The following is a 22,157-nucleotide window of genomic DNA, read 5'->3' on the forward strand; positions in this document are numbered from 1 at the left end:
AAAATGCAGCGGTATTCCTTCACCAGCTGAGGTTATGCATAACCCTAATATAAAAGTGCATCCTAGCTCTGTAGTCTTAGTGGCCAAAACCAGAAGTTGACAATTCATCCGTTAAACACGTTTATGTAACTTTTTGTCATAGTAAGATCATCAGACTAAAACCAGGAAATAACCATCTTAAACTTATATAGCCTTCATTTATTATTTTTGAAAGATTTCAAATTAGGGAAGTAAAGGTCATGGGAACCTTGACCACATAAGAACCTAAGAATCTACGTGACTAAAAAGCCTCCCTCAGATTTCCGGAGCCCAGCCGAGGTTAAAGGCCACTGGCATTAGTCCTTTACACTTTACAAGGTACTGTCACACCAAATATGTGATCTGCAGGGCCCCCTGTGAGGTGGGACTAGCCTCACTTAGAGATAAGGGAACTGAGGCTCAGACTGGTGAGGGCTGACAGCACTAAGAAAATCACTAAAATTTAACTAGTTAAGGTAGCATCTGAATCCAGAATGTTCTCAGCTCAAACTCCCACCCTCTTTCCAATTCGAAGCAAGTTCCTCCTGAAACACTGGGTCAGGACAAGTACACCAAGGCCATGACACCAATTAAAAGCTGGTAAGAATTTATCTGCAACTAAAGACTGCTCACGTAAATAAGGTGGTGTATTTTTTCAAAGTGAGAGAAGAGATTTTCGCAGTGTTTTGGTCACAGGTTATAAGCCAACACCAAACTCACCTGCCTCTTTCATGTCGTAATTACTGCTACCAAATAACTCATTCATGCAATTTCCCCTTCTAAGAAACATCCAAAGGATGCTGAAGGGGCAACAATATTGAAAGAAAAAAGTCAGACTCACCCTCTGTGCCCGTTCCGCAAGGATAAAGTTGACGTAGCTGAGTGGCTCGGTGGCAGAGTGGGGGGCAGTCAGCGCATACATGGAGAAGCGGGGGAGCTGTCTTGTCAATTCAAATACGTGAAACTGGGTGCTGTGGTCAACCAAAGCAACACAAGATGAGAAATGTGCTGCATGGAATATTACTTCAAAATGCAAGGCCCAGATAACAACTATAAAATCACTAACTGGGTCATTGAGTTGTTATTTATGAGTTTTACTGAAGGGAAAAAAAAAACCCAAAAAACTTGACAATCAAGTACTACGGTGATGGGGTTTGGGATCAGAGACAACATGAGTCTTATACATATATACATACGAGCACCAAGGGTTTAAAACACCCTAAAAGAAATGTGAAATGGCTTTTATCTTCCACAAATGTAGCGATATTCCTTCACTAGCTGAGGTTATACATAACCCTAATATGAAAGTGCATCCTGACTCTGTAGTCTTAGTGGCCAAAACCAGAAGTTGAAAATTCATCAGTTAAACATATTTTTGTAACTTTTGTCGTTATAAGATCACCAGACTAAAACCAGGAAACAACCATCTTAAAGTTACATAGCCTTCATGTTTTATCTTTGAAAGATTTCAAATTAGGGAAGAAAAGGTCATGGGAAATCTTGGTTAGGTGGGTAGAATCATCAAAATGGCGCCCCCAAAATCCACGGCATGGTAGGAAATCCACCCATCTTGCCTCCCTCTAAGTGCTGGCTGGAAACAAAGGGTCACCTGCTTCTGTAACCCACGAAGGTTTTCAAGTGCAGATCCACAGGGACATCTTTGGGAGGTGTGACTGGGATGCGGATGGAGCTGGAAAGGCTGTGAATGCTGGGGTGTACCACGTGGCTTTCACCCAGGAAGATTCCCTCGGCAAAAATCAATACTGCTCGGATGATGGTGTCTGCCGGGAAGAGAGAAAACGGCAGTTCCAGAACCACTCCCAGGAGGCACAGGCGTCCACAGGTGCCAGCTCCAAGTAATTCCTTACCGTTAGAGGTGGAAATGCACAGTTCCACGTGAGCAGGCTGGGTCTCATGCCCCAGACTGACTGAGAGGGCGGTGTGCAGCTTGGTGTTGGCTGGGATGACGCCCCGAGGCCCGTCAGCCTCGTTCAGTGGACTCAATTCAGCCTACGAAACATCCGACTTCCGACTCAGTCACCGAAACAGTGAACTAATGTCAATTTTAAATCATATGGTTATTTGGCTTCAAAAACCAACTCCCTGGGGTGCCAGGGTGGCTCAATTGGTTAAGTGCCCAACTCTTGATCTGGGCTTAGGTCATGATCTCACACTTCGTGGGATGGAGGCCCCTATGGGGCTCTAAGCTGATAGTGCAGAGCCTACTTGAGATTCCCCCTCTCTCTCTCTCTCTCTCTCTCTCTCTCTGTGCTCCTCCCCCACTTGCATGCTCTCTCAAAACAAATAAATAAAAACTTTAAAAAAAAGACCAACTCCCAATCATCTGATATTAATCCCATTCTTTAGAATCCAGAGGACTCACCTCCTTGGCACTCCCTCACTCTACCCGGCCTCTTCCCAAGGAAAAATACCCCATCCTTTCCTGTGGGTAGGGCCCGCTGGTCCCCACCGTGCCTTTCACAAGTTTTTTTGGTGTTGTTCTTTTAAAGTAGCAAAACAAATTCACTTAGTGTAATAAATTCAAATACAGTCACACATGACAGGACAAATTAAAGTCTGGCTTCCTAGCTTATCTTCCAGCCAACTTGGTACACACACATGCACGCACGCACGCACACAAACACACACGTGCAAGCACACTCACAGAGGTTTGGCAGTTGTCACCTTTTTGTTATTTATTTTTGAAAAAGATGAGATATTCTGTACATACTGTTCTTGCACTCTTTCAGTCAGTAATGCCACAGATATCCTTCCATATCAGTCCGAGTACATACACCTGATTCTTCCAGGCTGCTGAACAGCCCCGAGCACACGCCCCACGACTGGTCAACATTTCTGTTGCTTCCAACCATTCACTGCCACAGACAGTGCTGCAGTAAAGGTCTTTGAGGGATTGTGCAAGTATTTCTATAGTTTAGGTGCACGGCAGTGGGACTTCCAGATTCAAGGATACGCACCCTCTCAACTGTGACCCCAGCACAAAGGCTGAGGCCGTCCGTGCTTCCGCCAGTGGGCAGGAGGCAGTCCCGCTGGGCACATGCTATACTCCGTCTTCTTCCACATTTGCCATCCCCAACTTTTCACACGACATGTCCCCTTCAGCATGGGGGCCTACCTTGGCATTTTCCTCATAGTTACGGAGTTCCAGCAACAGATTCTGTTTTTTCTGACTCAGCTCTCGGACCAGGTCCTGCTCTATGCTGGTGTCCATGAGGTTGCCTCTCATCTCGGCTGTGCCTGGCAGGTAGCCCCGGACTGAACAAAAGAAAAAAAAACCCTCACCAGATTGAGGAATACCCCAGCATAGCCAGGTCTACTTTCAAATCATCAGTTGTCTGATCTTAAAAACCAAAAACCTAAGTTCTCATCTCCTCAACTTGGTGAATTTATTAGGAGGAGAGGGTATCAATACAAACACTGTATACACGAATTTCCTGGCATTCTGACCCAATCAAATTGGAAACCTGGCTTTCTGAGGCTTTTTCCCATCCCAATTTACTTTCCCCATCCACGGAGCAGCAGATTAGCTGTGTGTGACCATCCATCCGGTAATCTCCCTCCAGCACACCAGCAACTGCAGAAGAAAAGTTGTCTTTAAAGATGACCTCCCCAGTTCGGTCACTTCTAGCATCGACCTAAAAATAAAGCAAGAACTTGAAAAATAGCTTATGCTGTAGCTTAAAACACACACACACACACACACACACACACACACACACACACACAATTTTAAAGTTAAAGTCAGCTTTAAAGGTCAGCTAGTCTAGCAGTTTTTCAAGAGTGCTCCATGGAGCCCTGTGGCCTCTCAGGAGGCACCTTATGACCACTGGGGCCAAGGGGACAATAAGGGGACACAACCAGCTGTACTTTCTTCTTTTTAAATGAAAGCTGTTTCACATATTGGCCTTTATATAATATTTCATTTGGAGGAATGGGTTGGCAGTACATATCCACTTACTATCTGTGGGAACTTGGGAATGCCCCTTAACCATTCTGTGCTTGGTCTCCTCGTCTGGAGGTCAAGAACAAGCAGAACCTGAGGGAAATAACTGTACCTACACCCCACAGGGCTGGAATGAGGCCTAAAGAAGTTAACACACGTAAAGCACTTAGAACAGGGTCTGCACATAGACATATACAGGAAACATTAGTTCTATGTAAAAGCTTTGTCTTTATCGTGTATGTGTATAAAACATATCTACATCTAAAGTTTGAAAAACACCAAGCTAGCTTAACCTTCCATCATATAACCTTTTATAATAACCGATTTTAAGAGTCACTCTTCCAGGGCACCTCGGTGGCTCAGTTGGTTAAGCATCCAACTTCGGCTCAGGTCATGATCTCACGGCTCATAAGCTCTAGCCCCGCGTCGGGCTCTATGCTGACAGCTCAGAGCCTGGAACCTGCTTCAGATTCTGTGTCTCCCTGTCTCTATCTCTGCCCCTCCCCCACTCACACTCCAATATAAATAAACATTTAAAAAAAAAAGCCACTCTTCCACATAAAAACTATTGGGATGCCCTAGAGAGCCCTCCTATCCTGAGTCTCCTCTTCCCAAGAAAGGCAAATAAATAAATGATCAGAAAGCAATGCACCTGAAAAACAACAATGAAGGATAACTGCTTAAAATGTTGACTTTTGTTTCAAGCAAGAACACAAAATAAAAGGGTGGCTATAGAAAATCTCGTAGAGCGATCATTTCAAATAGCCAATGCCATTCACCATTTTTGTCTTTTCGCAAACATTCTTCTGGGCAAAACTTTGCAACAACAACAACAAAATAAAGTCATTTAGGTCATAGCTTACTACTAGCTCCTATCCCTTGCCTATGGAATGTCACATTCAAATATCCATGCTCTTAATAACACCAACATGTAAGCCTGAAAACTATCAATGCTAAAACCTGTGAAGCAATTTACCAAAGCCCTTAGCACATTAACCTAACCCTAGAATCCCCTGGCCAGCTTAGTCAGTGGAGCATGCAACTCTAGATCTCTGAGTCATGAGTCCAAGCCCCATGCTGGGTGTAGAGATTACTTTAAAAAATAAATAAATAACCCTCTCAGGGTGAACTGAATTTGCTTCTGCATTTCCGCAATGTTTTACAAATAAGAGGGTTCATTGACTAACTAAGAAGCAAGGCTACAAATTAATATTTCTCTGGATGTTCTGCTCTTTTGCTTTATCCAACAGGGAGGTTTTGACCTGGGGGAGAGAATGGCCCTCCAAGCCCACAAATGACCTACAAAAGGTTAAAGTTAATTGACTGGCTGCAGTCATCTAGTATTTCTGCACCTGAATTCACATGCTGGGTCTGTATATGTTCCTTTTGGCAGTGTAGATATTAGTTTTTCTACTTATATAATGAACTGTGTTCATTTTCTTATCTTTTTTTATGGTCTGGAAGAGATTATATCATAGAAATCCCTTAAAATTTTGAAAACATTTAACTCTAAAAACATCTAGGTCCAGAATCATATTTGAAGGAAACTTTTTTTTAAAAGGCAACTTTTGAAAACTTCTCAAGTCTAGTAGTTACTAATTCTTGAATTAATCATAATAATTTATATTCCCGCAGAACATGATCCAATACAAATAAGATGTTCGCATTTCTTTTTATTTTAATGTTTATTTGAAAGAGAGAGAGAGAGAGAGAGAGAGAGAGAGAGAGAGAGAGAGACAGCGAGCAAGCACGAGTGGAGGAGGGGCAGAGAGAGAGGGAGACACAGAATCTGAAGCAGGCTCCAGGCTCTGAACTGTCAGCATAGAGCCCGACGTGGGGCTCGAACTCACGAACCATAATATCATGACCTGAGCCAAAGTCGGATGCTCGACCGACTGAGCCACTTAGGCACCCCAAGATGTCACATTTCTTACTAAGGAACACGACAGTCTTCCCTTATAATTTTTATATGACCATACCAAAGGAAAATCAATTAAAGAAGCAGGAACCAACATAAGGGTCTCATAGAACTATTCTTCATGCAACACCAAAGGAAGGTTATAAGGAACTGGCCAAAGCAAAGACAAATCAGAGAAGAGAAGGCAGGAATTAGCTGATCTCCTTCAGGCAATCCAGCACTATCAGACAAGAAAGCTAGGGCAAATGGTACCCATGGAGATCTGGCAGCTACTTAGGCAGCTTCTAACAAGACAATCCTGACTTGCCAGAAGTCTGTAGAAAATACTGATTTGAACTTAAAAAAGGAAAGAAAGCAAAAATTTATTTTGAATTTCATAGCTGGAAAGACAATATGATATCATGATTCTTCCCACTAAGTCAAAGTTTTCAGTCAGTCTTAAAGTTTTATTACAGAAGAGCCCTACAACTCCTTTTTTTTTTTTTTTTTTTTTTAGTAGCCTACACCTAGATCAACCTGATTAAATTGCTTCTCATTCCTTCAGGGAAGAGATTTAGAAATATCTTCCTGAAAATTTTCTCCCAAATAGGGCTTTAAAGACTAAAAGTCCACTCACTCACTCTGCAGTATTGACACTACACCAGGAAGAAAAAATGTACAAACGTTATGAAGTTAAATCTGAAAAGTACAGCAAAGGGGGGCAAGTCCATATTTTCATGTTACTGACTCTGATTCCTGCAGCAAATAGATCTCAGACAACCAGTCCTCTGAATTATACCTGAACTCTGTGCTTAGACTTACCTTCCCATTGGACCAGCCAGTTATCAGTTCACACACTCCATCAGAATTAAGGTCGAAAGCATGAATGCTCATGGCATGATTTTTGGACTGAAAAGGAATTTCAATAATTAGTGCAGAAGTCTCTCAATATGTCTAAAAGCCCTGAATATTGGAGGCTGAATTATACTAACTTTAATTCTCCAGTATCGGGCTGTTTTGTCGTAAACTCCAACTGTGCCATTGGAAAGGGCATAACCAAATCGACTACCATACATGGAGCAGAGAAAGGTGATTATCTGCAAGAGATAACACACAAAAACACAACATCTTTTCATTAAAGTTCAATTCCATGTGGAGTATGGCTTTATAAAATCGCATGCCTTGCCACTGAGTATGTTAAAATTAGATTTAAATCTGTTAGAGGGGAATGTATTTCTCTTCTTTCTGATCCATGTCATCTATTTCAGAGTTGGGTTATGAGAATTAAATAAACTCATAAAGTCTGTTATTTTAAATCAAACTTATGTGGCAAGTTTTGGCAAATTGTTTAAAAAAACACCAATAAAATTGAGCAATTGAGGATGAAATAGAGTATACAGGATATAGAAAATACACAACAGACATTGTTATACACACTAACTCAAAACGTTTTAATGATTGTTCCAGTTTCCTTAACTTACCATATCCTACAGTTTAAATTTTAAAGACTTGCCAGCGCACCTGGCTAGCTCCATGGGAGCATGTCACTCTTGCTTATCTCAGGGTCATGAGTTTGTGCCCCACAGTGGGCAGAGAGATCATGTAAATAATAAAAAAATAAAAATAAAAAATAAACAGACTTGTCGGGGCGCCTGGGTGGCTCAGTCCGTTAAGCGTCCGACTCTCGTGTTTGGCTCGGGTCACGATCTCATAGTTCATGAGTTTGAGCCCCGCATCCGGGCTCTGCACTGACGGTGCAGAGCCTGTATGGGATTGTCTCTCTGTTCCTCCCGGCTTGTGCTCTCTCTCTCCCTCTCAACAATAAATAAATTAACTTAAAAATAAAATAAAATAAAAAGACTTCTAAAACCCACAGTTGAATATCTTTCATGTACATGCTTTTCTATGACATAATTTCCTATTTGCTACAGATGAAAGATGTTTTTTAGAAGAAAACATTATCTTTTGAAAAGTACAAACCCAAGCACCTGGATTTGTGACTGTTGTGCTGTACAGAATGTGTACGTCATACAGAAATATTTACAGGACTGTTTGGGGATTTAATATGCTTAAAAGGATAAAATTTTAGAGACTGAATAAAATTATCCTTTATTTAAAGTTAAAACCAAAACGTAATGATATCTCTGCTCCTGCAGATCCACTTTCTAATTCTGACACTAATACAAGAGATATTAAGAAATAAATTGTATAAAGCAGAGAATAGTTATATAATTTCCTCCACACCTACAGCTTTTCTACAAAACCACCCACTTCACTTAACTCTGAATACAAAGTGCTGTGTAGGACTCCAGAATTATTTCGCTCAAGGCATTCTTTTGGCAACACTCAGTACTATCCAACTGCCAAATGAATTATAATTTTGCTGATCCGCTAAACAGCGTTTGAGCTAAGAGCAAAATCCAACCGAAAGGGCAGGAAAATGGCCCTGAAATGAACAATTTTATAAAGTTCACATTTTCATAACCTTAGCTCTATTTCATGTTCTCCTGTCCTTTTCTAGGATTTAGGAAAAAGGTGTTTCCAAAGAATGCACCTTCCTCACACGTAGAATTGACAATAAACAGAAATCCAACAAAATCTGAATGATTCCCACCCAACAGGAAAAGATTTACTACAAATTTGAATGAAAGAAAAACAATAATGCAAGACACAGCATCTACTGACAGGTGACTCTCAAGTTGGCTTTTTTTTGGGGGGGGGGGTGGGGGACGGTAGGAAGTGGCAAACCCCGTTAAGAACCTAATGAAAGCTAAGGATTCTCTCTTCAAAAAAATCACACATTAAGCACATACACTTAAACAGAACCTCCTAACTTTCAATAGGGTCATTAATTTTCTCTACCTATAACTAGCAGTTTATAATTACAATAACTGTGAATATATAAATTACTTTTTTTTAAGTTTTTTTTAATGTTTTTATTTATTTTTGAGACAGAGAGAGACAGAGCATGAACGGGGAAGAGTCAGAGAGAGAGAGGGAGACACAGAATTCGAAGCAGGTTCCAGGCACTGAGCTGTCAGCACAGAGCCCAACACGGGGCTCGAACTCACGGAGTGTGAGATCATGACCTGAGCTGAAGTCGGACGCTTAACTGACTGAGTCACCCAGGTGCCCCAATAACTGTGAATATATAAAAAGTATAGTAGAACTAAGTAAAAATCTATGATCCTCACTATAAGATAAAGGTATATTAGCTAAACCAAGGATAACACTTTGTATATCAATATGCAAGTTTTGCTTTTTGGTCTTTTTTTGTAGTGGAACAGAAGCCCGACTTTCCTAGACAGCTTTTGTAAGTGGCAAGAAGCAAAGACAAGTGGTCAAGATGGGCCCTGAGGCCAGTGCCTCAAGCTTTCTGATCTAGACCCAAACACGACCTGAATAAATTTTGCAGGATCCCAGCAAAATCTGACTACTAAGACTCCCTTCTGTTGTTTTTTTCTGCCTCTCTAGAACGTTCACAAGCCACTGCTCGTTTATCCTCTTCTCCTTCCTTTTTCAGAATATCCTAATTCGTTTTTCTGTTTCCATCTTGCCCAATCCTGGGGAACCAGCAGCATATAAATATCCTAAGAATGCCAAAACTACAACGGATAAGGGCGATCTGTAGACAAATGAAGTTTAAAGTTTTCAGAAACATCCCAGGTTCTATTCCATGAGCAATCCTAATCACGGAGAAACCCACGGGTTTCCAGTTCTCCAACATCTGATTTTAAGTTTACCTTAAAAAAATGTGCCTAAGAAGTACTTAATCTGAATGGAGAGGGAACGTTTTAAAACCCTCGTTTGTGTACTTCATTCAAGCCCATTTAATACACACGATGAGGAGGAGGCGGACAATCTTCAAATCCTGACCACACCACTTCGCAGCCATGTCTGTGTTTGAGTAATTGAACAAAGGAACTTAACACCAGTTTCCTCATCAGGAAAACAGAAATAATAATATCTTCCTACTAGGGCTGTTGTAGGATTAAATGGGTTAGTTTACGTAAAGCACTTAGAACAGTATCTGGCATATATCAGGTGCGCAATAAATGGTCACCATTATTAGTGTTCTTATTATTAATATGTATTAACTCATTAAAAGAAAGGCCTTTAAGTACTCAACAATTTTTCTCTATTTAATCAGTCTGTTCAAAACGTATCTTTTCTCTTCCCCAGCGGCCACCCCTGCCTCCCCCCAACTCTGAAAATATACCTTGATACAGGATTTTTAAGTGCGTCTTTCTCTGTAACATGCAGTTCTGTTCAATCTCCACAATTTTTACTTCAAAACTGTCTGGGTTGTGAGAAGATATCCCAGCACCCTTGTCAGATGTGACATTTCACTGTGCTGATCTATCTTGCCCACAGTTACCATGATTCTGAGGTGGCACTTCTTACCTCTGTTTCTGTCATTTCTGCTATAATCTCATCTTCTTTAAAAACTCGGATATCAAAATCCTCTGATCCGACAAGGAGCTGAAAAGAAAAAGAATCGTGCGTATTTAGTTCAACAAGCAAACACAGCAAAATTTCCATAAATGAAACAAAAAATGTGCACAGTACTTAAAACACTGCTCCTGCTACCCAAGATCTGCTCCCTATAATCTGGTAGTCAGGAAGGTTCCTTCTACTGCAAAAGTCAACACCTTCGGTTAGTGAAGAAAAGGTGGCCACTACAGACTATCCTTCCATGTGGGCTGCACATCCTTCCAGAATATGTTCTTCCACCAAGCACCTGAAAATGCTCCCCATTCTCTGCCCACAGATGGAAGCCCGGTTTCAAATGCCAGAGACCAGTATCCACGGACAAGAGACAGGTAAGCCGGTGCCCAGTACAGCACTTGGCTGGCTACTCAAGAAGCTAACTTCTAGAGTAACCATTAGAATACTTTCAAAGGCTAAGAGCCAATCTCTAAAACTTTCAGATTCCTGAAAAAGTCACAGTTGAAAACTACTTACAATTATGGTTTCAAAGCATCCGAAGGCAGCTGTAATTGTGAATATGGCTGTGGTCCCATCAAATGCTCTGCCCCCCCCCCCCCCACCGCCCCGTCCTGTGTCTTTGCAACATTACGGCCTTGATCTTTACATCAGACAAATACAACTGATTCATTGTTCAAAAGAGAAAGACAAATGAGGCCAGTTGGCTTGTCATTTAGGCAACAGAGCACCAAAATCAACCAGAGAAGTGTTAACTTGTCTTAACCACTAATGTCACTGTCAAGGGGAAATTATTCAGCTGAGCACACAAGATAAGTATCTCCTCCTCCACACACCTCTTTCTTACCATCACCGTCAAAGTCACATAAGGCCAAGGAATGAACGTTATCTCCAGTAACCTGAAAATAAAACCAAAACTCATTAATATGCCATCTTTTTTCGCTTAATCCAAATGCATTAGCTACATGAAAGAGGATTATACAAACCACCAATGGGTGTTATTCAAATTACAAATGTTCTTTTTTTATGTACAGAATTAGAAAACATGTTTCCATTTTGTTTTTCTTATTCATTACAGCCAAGGGTAAAACAAACAAACAAAGCATAAAGAACATTCAGTGAAAATGTTTGGGAGGATTAAGAGAATGTTTTGTTCTGTATACCGTCCAAAAGAGATCATTTCCTTCGTGATCAAAACCCTGCAGAGCACAATTTCCACCAATAATCGCAAGAGGAGAGGAAATGTCCCCCAGTGTTCCCAGCACAATTGCATTGGCCCCATCTGCAACCTAAGAAGGAAAAAAAAGACATAAAATCTCAGCTACACTGATGCACAGGCACAGTGGACATAAAATAGATCCTCATTTTTATTTGGACACTCAAATCCCTCTGTCGTCATTTGTGAGAAGCCACGTGGTCTCGTGAGAGGCAGCCCAGGACTGTCCATTGAGGACAGTCACTGTGGCTTATTTGTGCTTCTACCAGGATGAGCACAGATTCAGGATCAACTCAGGCCACTGGCCTCTCACACTAATCTGCTGCGATAAACTGCTACAAAATCCAAGGCTCTCTAGAACTACTAGTTCTAGGGGCCCAATTCTTGACAGAATCAAACTTACGCCTTTTAAACGCCCAAACTTTTGTAATCTATTTTAACCACTTTGCATGGAAATCTTTTTATTGCTTATTACCCAGTTCTCTTGCTACTAGTCCTTTTACTTGTAAAGTTACTAAGAATTCTGTACAAAGAGTAATAAACCATCCAGAATTAATAAATGTCCCAGACTTCTTGAATAAAGTATATAAGCATAATTTAACTTATTTTTAGAAAATTCAAGGAAATCTTTGGAAATACTAACTGTTTATTATTAGGAAAACAGTCCTTATTTATATAACCTTTATGTAGGAAAACTATTTAAAAATTGGCTATAAAAGAAAGAAAACTTATTAGAAATCAAAACTGCTAAATGGCCAATAACTCAAAAGACAAAGTTAAAAGGTAAACAATAAACTGGGAAAAAATACCTACAATATATGAGCCAAAGGACTAATTGTTTTTTAAATGAGCTAATAAAAAGCAAATAAATAAGAAAAGGGTAAACACCCCAAGCCAAAAAACAAACCAAACAAACCAAAAAGAAAACGAAAAAAACAAAAAATAAACAAACAAAAAGGCAATTCACAAGAAATACTAATCACCACCAAACATGAAAATCCTCATTCTCACAATATATCATTTTTCATTTTTAAGATTAGAAAGATGAAAAATAACAAGATTATCCATTGTTGGTTGGGGTGTGATAAGACAGACACTCTCATATTCTGAGGGGAAGGTGGAAAACAGTAGTCTTTATATAGAACAATTTAGCAATATTCATCATTTAAAAAAGATTTTTAACTCAATAATTCCAAAGCTCAATTCTTGACACCATTAATTTTATGTGTCAACTTGGCTAGGCCATGGTACCCAGATATTTAATCAAAAACATCATTATAGGCATTTCTGTGAAGGTATTTTTTAAAATGAGATTAACACTTAAATCAGACTTTGAGTAAAGCAGGTTACCCTCTATAATGTGGGTGGGTGGGCCTCACCCTATCAGTTGAAGGCCTTAATAGAAAAAAGACTGAACCCCTGGAGAAAGAATTCTGCCACCAGACTGTATTCAGACTTAAGTTTCAACATCAACTCTTCCCTGGATCTCCAGAGAATTTGCCTAACCTGCATATTTTGGACTTGCCAGCCTCCACAACTGCATGAGCCAATTTCTTAAAATAAAGCCACCAATCTCTCTCTCTCTCTCCCTAGAAGTATATATACACACATACACATCCTACACTCAATTTCAGTCTTATACAAAAACATAGGAAGAATATCTTTGTGATCCTGAAATAGGCAAAGACTTCTCAGGACAGAAAAAGCACCAACTATTAAAGAAAAAAAACTGAACAGCTACACTTCAACAAAATCAAAAACTTTTGCTCATCAAAAGACACGTACTTATTGGAATGAGCCACATACTGGGAGAATATGTTTGTTACATGTATTGTTATTTGTTATATATATTGTAAACATTGTTTTATATAAATATATAAGAATTTGTATATAGAAAATCTATAAATCAATAGTATATACAAACTACCAATAAAAAAGGCATTTTGTATATTTGTATATGTATATTTGTATAAAGAAAATCTATAAATCAATAGTGTATACAAACTGCCAATAAAAAAGGCAAAAGACCTAGGCACTTCACAAAAGAAGACACACGACTAGAAAATAAACACAAGAAAAGGTGTTATATATCACTGGTCATGAGGGAAATGCAAAATGAAGCCAAATACGACACCACTTCATACCTTAAAATGGCTACAATTAAAAAGACCGGCATAACCAGATGTTGACAGAGTATGGAACAACTGGAACTCACGTACATCGCTGATGGGAAGTGTGAACTGGTACAACCATTCCTAGGTGTCACCCAAGATAAATTAAAACATATACCCACAAAAAGACAAGTACCGAAATATTTCTAACAATTTTATTAATAACTGACCAAAAGTAGAAATGACTCAGTATGTCCATCCTACATGTCTATGATCAGAAGAATGGATACACAAACTGTAATATTCACACAAAGGAATACCACTCGGCAACAAAAAGAACTACTGCTCTCTGCAAAAACATGGATGCCTCTCACAGACCTGCCAAATGCAAGAAGCCAGATACCCAAGAGTCATTCTGTATGATCCCATTTGTGTGAAGTTCAAGAACAGGGAAAGCTAAGCTAAGCTGACAGAAATCAGAACGGTGAAAGTCTGTAAGATAGAAGAAATGACTGGAATGGGGCACAACAATATTTCCTGAAGTGATAGAAATGTTCTGTATTTTTATTGGGCATGTTGGTTACAGGGATCAAAACTCACTGAATAGTACGTGTAAAGTTTGTGTATTTCACTGTATGTACAATTTTATCTCAATTTTAAAATACAAAAAAAAAGGGTAATTGCATTTCTAGGAACTTATCCTTAGAAAATAATCAGAGAAATTGGCAAAGACATATGCTTATCAAAGTATCAACTGTAATACAGAAACTATGAAAATAACATAAATATGAAACAATATAGAACAGATTAAGCAAATTATAATATATTAACAAAATGAAAAAAAAAAACATAGAGCCTAGTAAGAATGATGCAGGGATATACAGTGACTTCATATAAAGATGCTCACAATATAGCATTGAATAAAAAGGCTGTGTGCAATAGCCAGGGAGTAGAGACAACACAAATGTCCATTAATGATGAGTGGATAAAGAAAACATGGCATGTCCATAAAATGGAATATTCTTCAGCCATAAAAAGAATGAAATACTGATACATGCTACAACATGGATCAACCTTGAAAATATCATCCTAAGGAAAGGAAACTCGTCACAAAAGACCATATATTATATGATTCTGTTTATATGAAAAGTCGAGAACAGGCAAATCTACAGAGATAGGAAGTAGATTAGTGGTTGCCGAAGACAGGTTGGGGGACAATGAAGATTGACTACTAATGGGTATGGGGTTTCTTTTAGGGATAATTAAGATGTTCCAAACTTGATAGTGGTGATAGCTGAGTAAGTCCCTCAATAAACTAAAATTATTAGATTGTACATTAAATAGGTGAATTGTACGGTAAGTGAAGTATATTTTAAAATATCTGGGGTGCCTGGGTGGCTCAGTCGGTTAAGCGTCCAACCAGCTCAGGTCACGATCTCGTGGTCCGTGAGTTCGAGCCCCGTGTTGGGCTCTGGGCTGATGGCTCAGAGCCCGGAGCCTGCTTCCGATTCTGTGTCTCCCTCTCTCTCTGCCCCTCCCCCGTTCATGCTCTGTCTCTCTCTGTCCCAAAAATAAATAAACGTTAAAAAAAAAAAATTAAAAAAAAAATCTTATTATAATAATATAAGTTAGAGGGTAAAAAAATGATCACATTTCATAAAAAATTTCACCTAGTGGGGTGCCTGGGAGACTCAGTTGGTTGAGCATCTGACTCTTGATTTGGGCTCAGGCCACGATCCCAGGGTCACGGGATCGAGGCCAGTGTTAGGCTTTGTGCTGAGCATGGAGCCTGCTTGGGGTTTTCTCTCTCTCCCTCTGCCTCTCTCTCTGCCTCGCATGTGCTTTCTCTCTAAAATAAAAAATGCATAAATAAATAAATAATTTCACTTAGTAAAAATCAGTTTAAGAGTTACGTGTTACTTCTAGATGGAGAAATTATGAGTATTTTTTTTTGTTTCCATATCTTTTCTATAATAAATATGAATAACTTGAGTATTAAAGCTGCAGTAGCCTAGGGGCACCTGGGTTGCTCAGTCGGTTACGTATCCGACTTCGGCTCAGGTCATGATCTCGCGGTCTGTGAGTTCAAGCCCCATGTCAGGCTCTGTTGCTGACAGCTCGGAGCCTGGAGCCTGCTTTGGATTCTGTGTCTCCCTCTCTCTGTGCCCCTCCCCTGCTCACACTCTGTCTCTCTCAAAAATAAATAAACATTAAAAAAAATTTTTTAATAAATAAATAAATAAAGCTGCAGGAGCCTATAGATGGCAGGCCACAGTAAGCGCTTGTCCTATAAACTACTATACTAAACTTTAATGCAAAGCCACCAGGAGGTCTGTTTACTGACTTCCTGGCTCTTGGCTGAGTTCTCAATAGATCTTGACAGATGGTGGTATCACAGATATACCTCATGGGAAACAAGCTGGAGTGTCACCAAGTGGTTACCAACCATGATAAAACAAGTAAGTGTCGGGGCGCCTGGGTGGCTTGGTCGGTTGAGCGTCCGACTTCGGCTCAGGTCATGATCTCACGGTCCGTGAGTTCAAGCCCCGCGTCGGGCTCTGTGCTGACTGCTCAGAGCCTGGAGCCTGTTTCGGATTCTGTGTCTCTCTCTCTCTCTGCCCCTCCCCTGTTCACGCTCTGTCTCTCTCTGTCTCAAAAATAAATAAAAACGTTAAAAAAAAAAAAATTAAAACAAGTAAGTGTCAAACAGATAATGCAGATGTAAATAGAAAAATCTCCGTGTTGTTTACGTCACAAGAGCCATACGATAAGCAAACCAAAATAAATGTCTGATCTCTTTCAATCATAAAAAACCAATGGACATTAATGAGTAACGGGAATATCATTGTTATAAAGGGGTATACTTGCCTCTCTGTAGAACAAATCTGAATTATTGTAGACATCATAAGCCAGAAGATTAGTCTGTGTCCCCACCAAAAGAGCATCATAGCCAAGTTCTGGGTTCAGTACTCCTGCAGTCAGGCAGCTGACTGCCTGGTTGATGTTGAGAAGTGAAACATCAGACTCCAGGGGGCTCTGGAAGACCCTGGATGCACTGACATGCTGACTCCGGGTATGAGGATTGTGAATAAAAACCTAAATTAAAAACAGTTAATTACATCCCCGTAAAATACCAAAACTGTAAAATTAACATACATTTATTAAGAGACCCATGGTATTAACAGATATCAACACTAACAAGAGGTCACTTTAACCACCTACAAAACAAAACACTCATACACAGTTATGTGTATTGCTAGCTTTCAACCACTATAAATTATGGAAATTCAGTGGTTCTTAGCCTTGCGAAGAACAAGGTAATGGACAAGATGCAGTTGTTGCTTCCAGGGGCAGCTTACAGGCTACCCACCAGCAGGATGTCAAGTACTCTTATGAGCTAGCCTCTTCCTGATCAACCTTCCAGAAGCGTGACCAGCTACAATGTGGTTGCTACACACTAAGAAGATCACACAGCATACAGTAATAAACACTTCCTTTAGCATATTTCATCCCAGCACCTCATAAACTCACTTCCTAACCCTTAAAACTGGCTGTTTTAGGGGTGCTTGGCTGGCTCATCTGGAAGAATGTGTGACTCTTGATCTCAGGGTTGTAAGTTGGAGCTCCATGTTGGGTGTAAAGATGACTTAAAAAATAAAACTTAAAAAAAAACTGGTTGTTTTAAGGGTTAAAACTGGTAGTTTCAAAGTCTGGCAGTTAGTAGATCTGTTTTACAAATGTAAACTGAGTCACACGATCAAGCTTCTTCAAGGTTTCACAGACCATACTAGTAAGACGGAATTAAATAATTAGTCCAAACTGAGCAGTTTCAACTACCATATACATATATACATACACACACACACACACACGTGTGTGTGTGTGTGTGTGTGTGTGTGTTATCCCAAAAGGGGTAACTGGATGTGGGGCAGAGGTATATTGGATACTAACATGGCTGTGGCCCCCAAAAGGGCACAGAACAAAAACAGACATGTAGTATATCTGTGGTATTAAAATTTCATTAGGGAAATCTTCACAGTCTCTACGAAGAAAAAAACGGTGGGAAATACTGCACTAGGGACCCCTTAAGCCTCTTCCAGTTTTAAAATCCACTGACTTTAAATCAGTATTTCATCCCTTTGGTAGAAATCCAAATAGGACTAATTTTAAGTTATTACCTAAACAAGACAGCCTGTTCAACAACAAATAATTTTCAAAGGAATTGACTGGAAATACACAGAAAAGGTATGTAGCTATGGAATATCATGTTCATGTCCTCATTTGTGTAATACTTTATAATGTGCTTTAATAAGTGTTACTGCATTTGATCCTCACAGCAAGCTCGGGTTTACAGATGAGGTCAAAAAGGTTAATGCCCTTTCCCAAGGTCTGGCGACTGTTAAGTGACAGGGCGAAGACCTGAAGCCTGGCATCTGGTTCCAGACCCTACACTCTGGCCATGATGTCTTACTTCCTTTTTTAACAGTTCGGAACAAAAGAATTCTTTCAGAGTCTCCCAGTAATTAGGCTGGAGAACAGGAGGAGAAATCACTTTTGGACTTGCTGTGCATTGCTATTGGAACAGAAAGAGTTTGAGATTCCCAGGAGCCGACTTCTCCCTAGCTTCCCTCTTGCCGTTCTCGGGTTCCGGGAGACCTACTTGTCCCTCGGGCATGGAAAAAGCCAAGCTCAGTCACACAACAAATGGATCACTCTCTGTGACTGGCTGAAGTTCACACAACATTTATTCTGAGGGGATACTAATGAAAGTAGAAATACAACTGGTCCCCTCAGCCCCATGGGCGAGAGAAAAAATGTCCCCAGAGGAAAACACTAATGTTCATCTTGCAAGAAACCCCTTTTTAAAATATCCTTGCTCGAAACAAAACAAATAAAATCCTTGCTCAGGCTCAGAGGCCAGATTCCAGTAAGTCAGATTCACATTCTCAACAGAATCCTACTCATAATGTCAAAATCCTGTTTCTGGAGACGTGAGCTCCAACGGTCAAGGAGGGCTTCAGCCTTACCTGGAATGTTTAATTATTTTTAAAAAAGAATATATTCCGGTATTACTTGGATCATAAAATACTACCGTTTTTAAATCTTAATATAAAATATCAGGTCATAAGTCCAGATTTGTTTAAAGTTCTAAAGAAAAGATCCAATTACACAGGCCACAGGACTTTCTCGTCCTCTGTCTCTTTTTTTCCAACTCCGGAAACAGACCTAGACTCCAGTGTCCCTGCCTTTCACTCTAGATCACATTCTAATGAAAGGGTTTCCACAAAAACCTCTGCCTGATCTTCCTGCTTCCACCGCTAGGCTTAGCTCCCTGCATCTCTGTTGCAGTACCAGCCAGTTATCCTTTAAAACATTAATCAAACCCCATCACCCAAAACAATGATGTTTACACGGCCTACAGGCCCTATATGATCCCGCCCCTGGCTACCTCACTGCTTCCCTCATTCCGTTAGAGCCCTCACTTCCCTGGAACACACCAAGCTACTTCCACCTCAAGGCCTTTGCACTTGCTGATCCCTCTGCCTGGAAGGCACTTACTCCACAAATATGTGGGGCTTGTTTCCTCCTTTTCTTCAAATCTCTGATCTACAATGATCTTATTAGAGGCCTAGGGATCACTCTGTCTAAAATAGCAATCTCCCATCATCTCTATCCCCTTACTGTTTCCACCCCCCCCCCCATGGAGACATTATCTGTTGTTATTTATATGTATATATAAATATATGTTAACATATAAATAAAATATAAAAATTAAAATTTACAAATATGATATAATACAAATATACGTATTTTATTTTTTCTCCGCCTGGTGTCTGGCTCCCCCTCTCAAATGTAAGCTCCAAATGGGTGAGGTTTGTCCCTTTCAACCTTGCAACTGCAAAGCTAAGAACAGTGTGCGGCAGTAGTAAGCCCTCAACACATTAGGGGTGGGGCCAATATTGATGGGACCTTTTCAGCCCATTTATTTAGCTGCCATGCACCCACAGAACTATACGAATTTCTTTTTGGCATTTGTCAGTACCTCTTAACAGTAACTAACATTACCACATGCCAGGTTCTGTGCTAGGGGCTCTACTACATTATACTACCTAATGAAAATGAATTGTAGGGGCGCCTGGGTGGCTCAGTCGGTTAAGCGTCAGACTTTGGCTCAGGTCATGATCTCGCGGTTCGTGAGTTCAAGCCCCGCGTCAGGCTCTGTGCTGATGGGTCAGAGCCTGGAGCCTGTTTCAGATTCTGTGTCTCCCTCTCTCTCTGACCTTCCCCCGTTCATGCTCTCTGTCTCAAAAATAAATAAACGTTAAAAAAAAAATTAAAAAAAAAAAAAAAGAAAATGAATTGTAATGACTTTCTACTTATGTATCCCAAGGCATATTACATAACATACAACATAGGTAGAGGTGTCTTGAAAACTATAAACTGGGAGCCTGGGTGGCTCAGTTGGTTAAGCCTCCGACGCTTGATTTTGGCTCAGGTCATGATCTTGAGGTGGGTGGGATCAAGCCCTACATTGGGCTCCACGCTGATGGCACAGAATCTGCTTGGGATTCTCTCTTCCTCTCTGCCCCTCTCCCCACTTGTGCATGCACGCACGTTCTTGCTCTCTCTCAAAATGCGTAAAGTTTAAAAAAAAAAAAGAAAGAAAACTTTAAACCATTATGTAAATATTAGCTTATTAAATCCACATTTTAAATCCACACTGGGTTGGGGGACCTGGGTGGCTCAGTCCGTTAAGCTTCTGACATTTGATTTCGCTCAGGTTATGATCTCATGTGAGATCTCATGTCAGCCTCTGTGCTGACAGCACGCGGCCTGCTTAGGATTCTCTCTCTGTCTCTGTCTCTCTCTGTCAAAAATAAATAAACACTTTTTAAAACTCCACACTGGGTCAAGAACAGGTACTTTAACTTCATTGCCACCACTTTCTAGTTGCATGACCTCAAGTATTACTTTGAACTTCTCTGAACCGCTACTCTAATCAGTAAAGTGGGAGTAACAAAAAGAAAATAGCAATTAACAATTAGTGGCTTATATGCCTACATTTCTCATATGCCAAGCGCTTTACATGTATTAACTTATTTAGTCCTTATAACAACCCTATGTGGCAGATACTATTATTATGAACTTTGCCCAAGGTCATGAAATTAGTAGGTACTAGAGCCAAGATCACCAGACCTGTGCTATGCTGCTACTCTTGGCATTGTAGCAAGGATGAGGAGATAATTAATGTAATGAAGCCTTGTCCCTATTAAAAGTTATTGCGCTTGGTGTCACTGTATTCCATGTATTTGGTCATGCCTCCATCAGTGCCTTGATTTGCCTTGTCTGCAGCCCTGCAGGATTATAAGCTTTGTGAAAGCAGGGATTCCAGCTTTATCTCCGAATCCCCAACATCTAGCACAAGGGAGGTGTTAAGTTTCCTGAATGTTAAATGACCATGTCTTTTTCACCTCTGTGACTCCCACACCTTGCACAGCATCTGGCACATAGTAAGCGCCTAACGGGTACTTAGCGAATAAATTATAGGAAAAGACATAAATGTACATGGATAAAGATCAGGTGAAATTTTAATTGTTTAACTTAGGGGTCTTTGTATTTTTTTTCCTTTTTTTCTGTAAAGTTGTTTGGCTCGAGAGGCAATATAAAATAGTGGAAGGAGCTCCAGAGTGACAGGCAGAGGCCCTGGACTCAACTCTGGGGTGGGCTACCACTCCTAACCCTGACCAAGCCCCTTCCCTTCTGGGGACTTTTCTTCCCCAAGCTCCCTATCTACACAGGAACTCCAACACTGTCCAAGTCTAAATGCCTGAAGACAGGTAAAGTTAAGTGTTTAAAAAAGCCCTTCATGCGAGACCCCATTATTCTTCCTTATTCTGCGCGGGAAGGACGGCTACCGACGCTACCGCCCGGTCGCCGGGCAACCGTGGCTGGGGGCGGGGTCGCAGGGTGAGGGGCGGGTCGCATCGGAGCGGCCTGCGGAGATCCTGGGGACACTAGGGACCCGGGCTCGGTGTGGTAGGAGCGGTTACCTTGCCCGCTTGGGTGGCGGCTGCCAGGCACGGGTGAATCCCGTCGTAGCGCCCTATGGCCACCATGCGGGGGCTGATTTTGTGGCGCAGTTTCAGGGTGAACACAGGCAGCAGCATGATGGCTCAGAAGAGGGCTCGCCGCCCGAGGCATGCGTAGCGGAGCCGGCCTCACCCGCCGCGGTGCGGGGCTCGGGGGCCAGAGCAGCCCGTCTTCAGCTGCTTCAAACCTGGCGCGAAACAGTGCGGGATCTAGGAGGCCCCCAAACCGCCCGCTCTTTTCTGTGGCCGCTCAGGCCCGCCGAGCCTCTTCTGCGGCTGCGCAGGCTCCGCCCGGGTCCTTCTGCGCCTGCGTGGTCCGAGAGCCTGATCCTGAGGTTGGTTCTCTTTCTTTGGTGGAGTTGCGTGTTTTGTTGCTGTTAACTTGACCCAGTTCCATCCCACTGTACGAATGGGT

The 22,157-nt window shown here is 41.0% G+C and overlaps 1 protein-coding gene across 1 annotated transcript in view; it reads right to left on the reverse strand.

Annotated features, from left to right (window-relative positions):
* BBS2 (Bardet-Biedl syndrome 2) overlaps positions 1 to 21,820 on the reverse strand; it is a 33,092-nt gene extending 11,272 nt beyond the window's left edge. Inside the window, exons 1-12 of the mRNA XM_007090186.3 lie at positions 21,704 to 21,820; positions 16,521 to 16,748; positions 11,489 to 11,614; positions 11,162 to 11,224; positions 10,284 to 10,361; positions 6,872 to 6,976; positions 6,702 to 6,788; positions 3,539 to 3,674; positions 3,155 to 3,294; positions 1,887 to 2,028; positions 1,628 to 1,799; positions 860 to 989 (exon numbers count right to left, since the gene is read on the reverse strand). Of these exons, the coding sequence (XP_007090248.2) occupies positions 860 to 989; positions 1,628 to 1,799; positions 1,887 to 2,028; positions 3,155 to 3,294; positions 3,539 to 3,674; positions 6,702 to 6,788; positions 6,872 to 6,976; positions 10,284 to 10,361; positions 11,162 to 11,224; positions 11,489 to 11,614; positions 16,521 to 16,748; positions 21,704 to 21,820 (1,524 nt within the window). The remainder of the gene's footprint in view (positions 1 to 859; positions 990 to 1,627; positions 1,800 to 1,886; positions 2,029 to 3,154; positions 3,295 to 3,538; positions 3,675 to 6,701; positions 6,789 to 6,871; positions 6,977 to 10,283; positions 10,362 to 11,161; positions 11,225 to 11,488; positions 11,615 to 16,520; positions 16,749 to 21,703) is intronic.
* Between the last annotated feature and the right edge of the window lie 337 nt (positions 21,821 to 22,157).

This window comes from Panthera tigris, chromosome E2, assembly GCF_018350195.1.
Source record: "Panthera tigris isolate Pti1 chromosome E2, P.tigris_Pti1_mat1.1, whole genome shotgun sequence".
Taxonomy (NCBI): Eukaryota; Metazoa; Chordata; class Mammalia; order Carnivora; family Felidae; genus Panthera; species Panthera tigris.